Consider the following 9,733-nt stretch of genomic DNA (forward strand, 5'->3'; position numbering starts at 1 on the left):
GAAGATGAGGAGGAGGTATGAATCACCCAGCACCAACAGCTGGGCGCGCTTCGGTGGCAAGTCCTGGGTTTGAGGGAATTCTTGAGGAAAGAGCGTGCATTTGGATTCAGACACCCTGAGGGTGAGTCATCTTCGAGACTGACCAGGAGAGTACCTGGTCAACCCTTGGACACACGGGTCTAGAGGGGAGGAGAAATTGGGTTGAAGACAGTGGAGAATGGTGGGCAGCTGGATGTTTTCCAAAGCCAGGAGGAAACTGGCTGGGGGCTAGGATCAGACTGAGAGGGCAAGGGAGCCAAGGAGGGATCTTGAGGCCAAGCCGAGGGTGCTGACAAGGCCCCGGGGGACAGGCTGCGGACCCCAGCCCAGGTGTCTAGGAGAGCATGGCCTTCGCTGATGATCAAGGCATCCCTTTTGGAGGTCATCTGGCCAAACCAGAGGTGGGGACAGACAGCTCCCCCACTCCCCCGACTCAAGTCCCAGGCCTAGGTCAGCCCCCGGGGGGGGGGGGGGGGAGGCCCGTTGGGAATTAGTGTGTGAGTTTTGTTTGGCAGCCAATATTATTTTTCTCTTTCCCTTCTCCTAGCCGTGTTGAGCGTCTCCCCCCTTCCATTTTTCTAAACACTCTATAAGCCATAAATATAACCGAATCAGTTTAGATCAGTCGGGGTAAATGTCAAATTATCTTCTCTCTTTCTCTCTCTGGCTCTTTCTTCCCTCCCCCTCCGAATCAACAGCCTCTAATAATCTGCCCAACCCTTCATTAAGCCTTACAGCCTCACTCAGGGAGATTAAATGAAGAAAGTAAAAAGGGGAAGGGAAAAAAAGAGAGAAAAGCAGGCGCATTTATTCTCACTGTGTCTCCGACCATTTCCCCTTTCTTTTTGATTTCTACATCGCTGACTTGAAAGCCCTTGAATGACAGCGTCACAGGGACCAGCGAGGAAGCCGTGAGAGGTAGCAGGGCTGGAAATGCCGAGGCACAGTAGGTAGAAAGTAACGTAATTATAGAGCAGGTCAGAGCCACTCGAATGAACAAAAATAAAAGCACAGAGGTTTTCTGTAGACCGTCAGGGGAGGTAAAAAAAAAAAAAAAAAAAAATCATTGTAAACTCTTTTTCCACCACCCCCCCTCCCCACCCACCCCAAACCACGATTTTAAAAAGAGGTTTTTCAGCTCCTGAGAAACACCTCTCGGAAACTCTTCGGCAGCCTTGCGGGACAAGTTGGTCCCTGGACGTGGGCCTCCCTTTGCAGGGGCTGCTGGGGCCGGTGGACGGGCCGACGGGGAGAGGGGAGTGGGAAAGTTTGTTTTGACACGTGCAACGAGATGGTGTCGCAAAGGCAGGTGTGCATGGAAGGGAGCTGGAAGCTCGGAGCCCTGGCTTCTCCCTGGGCCGAGCACAGGGGTCCTTCTGAAGGGGATCGGTGGCAGCGTGTTCCACAATTTGTGGGGGGAGGGTGGGGGGAGGGGTAAGCTTCATTTATCATCCAGGGCAAAGTCCGTAAAAGGGATCCGTGGAGGCTGATGCTTTAGTTCGGTCCGGCTTTTTCTCCGCCCAGTCAGGGGCGGGGGGCAAGAGGCAGCCCCCCGAAGTCTGTCGTCTTCCCCCTTACAGGGGAACTTGCTGGTCGGCTCCTGGTGGCTTCAGCCACCTGAGACCTGGAGGGGCCAGCGGAGGTGAGGAGGAAGGGAGGGGTGGGAGTTCGTGGGCAGCTTCACAGCCCCATGAAGGTCAGGGCAAGGGCATGGTGTGGGTTGGGCAACAGAGCCCACGTCCTGAACAAGTTTCAGGACAGCGGAGCCCAGAGACCCCATTGGTCCTTGGAAAAAGCCCACATCCACAAAGAGCCAGCCAGAGGCACAGCCTTAGGGCGAAAACACCCGCAGATTCTCCTCTGCCCTCCTCCTCCCCGATCTCACCCCTGGGGAGAAGGGCTCCTGAGGGGACAGGCCGCCCCCCTTGTCATTGAGAACCTCGAGACTGCTTTGTCCCGAGGCTGGAGTTCTGGAGACGTGAAGACAAGGGGCTGATTCAGAGCAGGATGCGTGAGAAACAGAGGAGGGTCCTCTGCCCACGGGGGGGCCTTGGAGGGTGGCCATGTGGAGACAGATCTGAGACCGCAGTGCCCCTGAACTTGTCCTCAAAGAGCTTATCACAGTCACAGTTAAGGAAGGCAGGTGGGTGCTTGATTGCTCCCGCCTCTGCGCCACCCACACCCCGCGGGCCCTGTTCTCGTCTCCCTCTTGGTTTCGTTTCCTCGGCACCTGCGGGTCCTGGGTGCCTAGAAGATCCCCAAATAAAATGAATGAGTGAGTGAATGATACAAGTAGCAGTGAATGCTTGCCATGAGGTGCAGTGACACCATTTCGGGCGGAGCCAAGTAATGACATTGAGAGCCCCCGTTTGGCAAGTAAAAGCCTGAAGTTCAAAGAACAGGAATATTTGCCCTAAGCTCCGTGGGGGGGGGGGGGGGGGGAGGGTCGGCAGAGCTGAGAGACAGGCCCCTCCCCACCCCACCCCCACCCCGCCCTGAAGGACTGTGGTTGGGAGGGGCTTTGGAAGCTAGGGAAGTGAAAACAGCCCCAGAGAGGTCGAATCTGGAAGATGAAGGTTGTAGATGGGGGGGGGGGGGGGGGGGGGGAGACACTGGTAACAGCAGTGGTTAACCAGGCGCTTCTGGTGGCCAGCTGGCGTGGGGCGGGCACCAGGTTCGTGGATGGGTTAGGCAGGGTCTTGCCGGGACCCTACCTGCCCCTTCGTGTAGCAGGGATGAGGCTCCCCGCTCTCCAGCCCCGGACACGGTGCCTGGCCCGTAGTAGGGCTCCTGAATTGGGACGGAAATGCAACGAGAAGCCGAAGTTTGGGCCAGCAGGGCAGAAATACCCCGGGGTATCTGGGAGCCTGAGCTGTGCCCAGCCCCAGAGATCCTCTGACATCGCAAAGCAAGGCCCGGGGGCTGTGCTGACAGGCTTCGACTGTCTCCTTGCAGCATGAACGTGCAGGGCGATTATGAGCCCATCGATGCCACCGGCTTCATCAATATCAACTCCCTCAGGTGAGCGGCTCTGGGCCCTGATGGGTCCTCAACACCCCCCCCCCCCCAGGTGTGGGCAGCAGGCAGTGACGGGACCTCAGCTGCCCTTTCCTAGACAAGCCCCACCTTTCTGTCCCCCTGCCCATGGCGTCTGCAGTGCCTGCTTTGGAGCCAGCCTGTTCCTATTCTCAAAGAGGCAGAAGGCACAGCCAAGAGCCACAGAGGGTCCTGGATACTTAGGTTCCATGTTTCCGGGTCCTGCCCTTTGCCTCTGACACTTCCTCCCACCCTCTCCAGCTGCAAGAAGGACTCGGCTAGGAGCCCCTTGCCTGGGTGGGTTAGAAAGGGAAATGGCCAAGAGGTAGAAAGGAGCCTCAGAGAGTCACCGGGCCAGAAGGCACCCGTCGCCACAGCCGAGCTGCGGGTCTAACTGGAAACCACCCTAGCCACGTGGCTCCCCATGGCCTAGCGGGGTAGCGAGTACCATCTGAAGCCACTCAGACCTGGGTTCAAATCCGAGCTCTGCAGTACGGTCTCAGAGCCCTTGCGAATCACCGGGAACCATGTGGGGTCATTGACCATAGCCACCTCACCGGGGTGGCAGCCCAGACCCTGGCCTACAGGAAGGGCCCAGAAACTGGTACCACGTGCTCAGCCCGGGGGGGCAGGCTGTACAAGGGCAAACAGGGTCATTTATTCCCAACCGTCACCATACACTAAGCCACTCCCAAGGCACTCTCCTAACTTGTCTCCTTTAATTCTTACACAAAGCTGCGACTCCAGAAACAGGCCCAGAGCCGTTAAGTAACCTGCCCACAGTCACACAGCTAGGAAGCCATATTGCTGAGTCCAGAAGGTGTGTCTGTCCAGCTCTGGGTGCTTAGCCACCAACTTCCTTCTCTCGGAACTTGGCGTTGAGTAGAAGGCACGAGTCTCTCTTGTCTCCCTGACACATGCACTGGGCACAGAGCCACCGTTTTCCCCCAAAGCCAGGCTCTTGTCCCGGGTGCCGAGACCGAGGGAGACGCTGAATCCAGCCTGACCTTCCCGGGCGCTCTCCGCTCCGACAATCACCTCCGCCAACCCGCCTCCTTCGCCCTCTGTATTTTATGATTATAAACCCTTTTTCAATGGCTCCAGACACATCGGGTTTTCATAATGGCCTCTTCATCTCTCCCATTGCCAGTTAAATGCTTTGTCTTCAACAATGCCAAGCAATGTTTTCCCCCAAAGATAAATTAATTACATTATCCTGATTGGAGGGCAGGAGGGGCCGGGGGCAGGAGTGGGAACACAGGGGGGGGAAAAAAAGACAACTTCACACACACACACATCTTAACAAGCAGCTGCCCCCCGCCACCCGGGTTGGGCCCGAATTAATTGAACCGAGTGCATGTTGTTATTGTTAATTTACATTTTTCTTTGTTTTGAATCTGGTTTACAGGCTGAAGGAATATCATCGCCTCCAGAGCAAGGTCACTGCCAAATAGACCGGTTGACAATGAGGAGCTGGGCCGCCTCCTTTGCCCATCTCCCAAGTACAGGCGCTAATTGTTGTGATAATTTGTAATTGTGACTTGTTCTCCCGGGCTGGCAGCCTGGTGGGGGTGCCAGCCCCCAGCTTTGTTCCCCGCTCCCCTGCAGCCTGCAGAAGTGGGCACGGAAGGGAAGGGGGGGGTGGCTGCAGTGGGGAGATGTAAAGTGACAATTAAAAAGAGATACATTAGTCTTTTGTTTCTTTATTTCTGCAGAGAGAGGGTGTGTGTGAGACTGTGTAGTCAGCGGTGCCCTTCTTAGACCAACCTTTGTGATTTAAGCGCTACCAAAGCCACCTTTTGCCGGGGACCCTGTTTATCTGGAAGGATCGGACCGTCTCTCCTCCCGCAAACCCCCCCCCCCCAGAGAATCCAGATTTGGCCCCCTGGGTCAGCCTGGCATTTTGTCACCGACTGTGGCCCCGTGCCATGTCACAGGGAACCAAGGAGAGTTTGGGTGACCTCCTGGGGAGCTGTCCCGCCCGCTGCCCACAGAGAACAGCCGGGAATGGCGGCCATGACTGCCCACAGGAGGCTCCCCCCAACAGCACGGTGGCCTTATGTGGCCCAAATTATGGAGGAGGAGGAACCCTGAGTTAAGAAGAAAAGCCTGAACAGAGAACAGAAAAGGACAGCCACAGAATTTAGTGTCAACCCTTGGGCCTACAAGTTTTCCCCCCATCACTCCAACACAAAACAAGGCCCAAGGCGGCCATGTCTGTGCAGTGACTCCGCCCCCTCAGCCATATCTCATTGGGCCGGGCCTGGGCACCTGACCCAAGCCGGGCCAATCAGAATCTTGCTCCCAGGGACCCAGCAGGCACAAATAGGCAGAAGCGAGGCCAGGTGCCCTTGGGCTGGTTGGGGTGCCTGGTTCCCGGAAAAGCGCAGAGGGAGAAGAAAGCAAGAGGCAGGGGGATGGGAGGAGTGGGCTTCAGGGTTAGAATCCCAGTTCCCATCCCGGAGCGCACCATGGTGGTGGTGGTGGCGTTTCTTCATCCGGATTCTCTAAGACGGCCTGGGGTTCTCATAACCCAGTATCGTGTGGGGCCTAAGCTTGAGGAGGGAGTGCCTGATACTCGCAACCAAAAGCCGCTTTACTGGGAAGACTGGAGCGCGGGTTACTCTGGACCCTACCCTGGTTCTGATCTCCCCTCTCCTGCCTTGGCCAGTGAGGGTTTCTTTCAAAACAAGTTTTGTCTTTGAAACTTCTTTTTCTCTGCTTATCGGAGTTATGGGTGAATTCCTCAATACCACCGTTGCCAAACACTTGGCTATACGCTTTATTCACATGGTCTCCCCGGACCTTCAAAACACCGCGTGGTTGACACTGTCCCCTCCACTTTACAGAGGAGGCAACGGATGCAGAGAAATTGATTTGCCAAAGGTCCCTCAGCTGCAAGCGACAGCCAAGGACCAAACGCTGGCCTGGCTGCCCCGCAAAGGCTCCCGTGTTATGTCGTGATAGGCTGCGTCTTACTAAAATTAATTGAAATTTTATGGAAAGAATGAACACTCATCGGCCTGCCACCCAGTTACAAACACTGCTAATACTTAGTTTATGTCCTTACAGTTGTATTTTTCTATGCTTATAAATATTTTTGGAGAGTCCTTTAAGCTAAAATATTTCAAAAAAAAATTTTTTTTTAACGTTTTATTTATTTTTGAGGGAGACCGAGCACGAGCGGGGAAGGGGCAGAGAGCGAGAGGGAGACACGGAATCTGAAGCAGGCTCCAGGCTCTGAGCTGTCAGCACAGAGCCCGACGCAGGGCTCGAACCCACAAGCTGTGGAGATCATGACCTGAGCCGAAGTCAGACGCTCTACCGACTGAGCCACCCACATGCCTCTACTAAAGTATTTTATTATTTTTTTAATCTTTTTTAACGTTTTATTTATTTTTGAGACAGAGAGAGAGCATGAAGTGGGGGGGGGGGGGGGCAGAGAGAGAGGGAGACACAGAATGGAAGCAGGCTTCAGGCTCTGAGCCATCAGCCCAGAGCCTGACGCGGGGCTCGAACTCACAGACCGAGAGATCGTGACCTGAGCTGAAGTCGGACAGGTTAAGCATCTGACTCTTGCTTTTGGGTCTGGTCATGATCTCTCGGTTCATGAGTTCGAGCCCCGCATGGGGCTCCACGCTGACCGTGCAGAGCCTGCTTCGGATTCTCTCTCTTTGCTCCTCCTCTGCGCGTGCTCTTTCTCTCAAAATAAATAAATAAACTTTAACGTGTTAACATTATATCACGAATGGTTCCCCACATCATGAAATCTCTTCTCGAACACTTCCAAGAGCTACGTAACATTCCATTACTTTGAAAAAAAAAAAAAAACCCAAGTTACTCACTTACAGATTTATAGATTTAGTTTTTTTCCACTCCTAAATTGTTTCCCTCCCCTTTGTTGGATTTCATTGGGTATTTTTGGTAGTTGGTTTATTAGCTATACTTCTTTTTGCCTTTCTGGTGGTTTCTCTAGGGGTCACAATATCTATCTTTCAACGTTTATTTATTTTTGGGACAGAGAGAGACAGAGCATGAACGGGCGAGGGGCAGAGAGAGAGGGAGACACAGAATCAGAAACAGGCTCCAGGCTCCGAGCCATCAGCCCAGAGCCCGACGCGGGGCTCGAACTCCCGGACCGCGAGATCGTGACCTGGCTGAAGTCGGACGCTTCGCCGACTGCGCCACCCAGGCGCCCCAACAATATCTATCATTAGCTTAACCCCAGACTACCTTCGACGAATACCGTACTGCCTCATGTGCAAGGCGAGAATCTCACAACAGAGCCCTCTTAGGACATTTCCCTTTGTGCTGTTGTAGGCATTACTTTTCTCAAACCCCTACGACACTCTGCTGTTATTTTTTTTTTTAATGTTTTTATTTATTTGGGGTGGGGGGAGAGGCAGAGAGAGAGTGGGCAGAAAATCCGAAGGGCGCTCAGTGCAGGCACCAGAAAGCCGGATGCGGGGCTCGAACTCACGAACCGTGAGATTGTGACTTGAGCCGAATTTGGACCCTTAACCGACTGAGCCACCCAGGTGCCTGGTTCAGGGTGCTTTTAGTGCCGCTTCTGTCTGAAGGAGCATCCTTCTGTAAGCCTCATTTGTCCTCCTGTAGGCTGACAAAGCCTTTTTAATGTATGTGGGATTGATAACGGTGTCCCTCTTTCATTACTCACCTTGGTAATTTGTGTCCTTGTTTTTTCTTGACTAGTGTAACTAAAAATTTACCATTTGGGGGGCGCCTGGGTGGCTCAGTCAGTGAAGCGGCCAACTTCAGCTTAGGTGATGATCTCACCGTCCGTGGGTTCGAGCCCCGCGTCGGGTTCTGTGCTGACGGCTTGGAGCCTGGAGCCTGTTTCGGATTCTGCGTCTCCCTCTCTCTCTGCTCCTCCCCCACTTATGCTCCGTCTCTCTCTCTCTCTCTCTCAGAAATAAACATTAAAAAAAATTTTTTTTACAAACATCGTTTTTGTCCTTGTACGTATAATGTCTGTTTTTCCTGCCTGCTTTTTTTTAAGTTTTTAAAAAATGTTTATTTATTTTTGGGAGACAGCGTGCGAGTCGGGGAGGGGCAGAGAGAGAGGGAAACAGAGAATCCCAAGCAGGTTCCCCACTGTCAGCGCAGAGCCCGACTCAGGGCTCGAACTCATGAACCATAAGATCACGACCTGAGCTGACATTGAGAGTCGGTGGCTCGAGTGACTGAGCCACCCAGGCACCCCTTCTCTGCCTGCTTTTAAGACTATCTCTTTATTGCTGGTCTTCAGCAACTGGATTATGACGTGCTTTGTTATTGTTTTCTTATGCTTATTCTATTGGGGTTCATTGGGCTTGAATCTGTGGGGTTTTATCCAATTTGGAACATTTTTGGCCGTTTCTCCTCTCAGTTAACACACGTCGCATAGTTTCCCATCCTTCCTGTTTCCACCACGTCTCCTATCTCGCTCGGCACAAAAACCCAAATCCTTCCTCCGGCCGGGACCAATTAGCAGACACAGAAGTGAGACCACATGGGAACTCCGGCTCCAGTCGAGCCGCAAGATGACAGCGGTTGCCTGAATGATCCCACATAAGACCAGCAGAAGAATCACCCAGACGGGCAACCTCTGGGCTCCTGAGAATGAATACAGTTTTGTTCTGTTGCATTAAGTTGGGGTTGCTTATGACGCAGAAACAGATCAGCAATCCGTTTACTAGGGCCTATGAATCCCTTCGTGGCTCCCTACTGCCTCCCTCCCTCACCTCCTTCACTGCCCCCCTCACTCTGTCCAGTCCCCTGCCTTACTTGCTGTTCCCCAAGCAGGCCCAGCTCTGCCTGGAGCCACCTGCCCGAGACGGCCACAAGTCTCACTTGTTATAGAGCCCCAACCTGGCACCTACTATACCCTTTCCCCTGCCTTTCTCTGCTCCATATTACCTATCACCACCTGACACGTTATGCGTTGCTTTGCTTTGTGTGTCTAATAATTTTTTTATTGGATGCTGGGCATTGTCGAGTGTCTCTCCCACCAGAACAGGGAGCACCGTGTGGGCAGAGACCCGGTCTCCAGGTCAGACCCAGACAGCCGTGTCCCTGGTGCTGAAACCGTGTCTGGTCCATAACAAGTACTCAGAACATTCTTGTTGGATGTTGAATATCCACCCAGTCTTGATTAGCTCAGAAGCCACATCCAAGGAGCTTTAGAAGCACACATTCCCTCTGCCCCCAGTTCAGAGCCCATCCCTGATCTTGAAGTACAGGGAGGGAATCGTGGTTAGGCACTCGGGAGCCGTTCCAACCCAATCCTCGTGCCATAGCCCAGGTTCCTGCCTTCACTCGCCTCCTGTTTTTCCTGTAACTTCTCTCCAGCCACTACCTACAAGCTTGACATGCCTCCGCCCCTGCTCTCAAGAGCAGGGACCCCCAACTCCACTGAGAAGTGGGTAGGACACCACCACCTTAGGGGATCCAGAGTAGGGTTGCTTGGACACTGAGATGTTAGAACTCCTAGCGGTTCACACACCCAGCGCTGCCCCATCTGAGCACGCGGATGTGGCCAAGTGGTCTGGGTTGCTGGCGGTTTCTACCGACAGCCCCCAGCTCTCACTAGGACCGCCCCGTCTTCCGGCCACAGACCTTGTTGCAGGGCTTGGCTCACCGGGACTGACCCTACTTC

General features: G+C 53.8%; 1 protein-coding gene across 1 annotated transcript in view; it reads left to right on the top strand.

The window, feature by feature from the left end:
* ASS1 (argininosuccinate synthase 1) overlaps positions 1 to 4,765 on the top strand; it is a 50,833-nt gene extending 46,068 nt beyond the window's left edge. The window contains 2 exon segments of the mRNA XM_047831246.1: positions 2,995 to 3,060; positions 4,484 to 4,765. Coding sequence (XP_047687202.1) covers positions 2,995 to 3,060; positions 4,484 to 4,529 — 112 coding nt within the window. The 3' untranslated portion in view covers positions 4,530 to 4,765.
* Positions 4,766 to 9,733: the final 4,968 nt, after the last annotated feature.

The sequence above is a fragment of the Prionailurus viverrinus genome, chromosome D4 (genome assembly GCF_022837055.1).
Source record: "Prionailurus viverrinus isolate Anna chromosome D4, UM_Priviv_1.0, whole genome shotgun sequence".
In the NCBI taxonomy this organism is placed as follows: domain Eukaryota; kingdom Metazoa; phylum Chordata; class Mammalia; order Carnivora; family Felidae; genus Prionailurus; species Prionailurus viverrinus.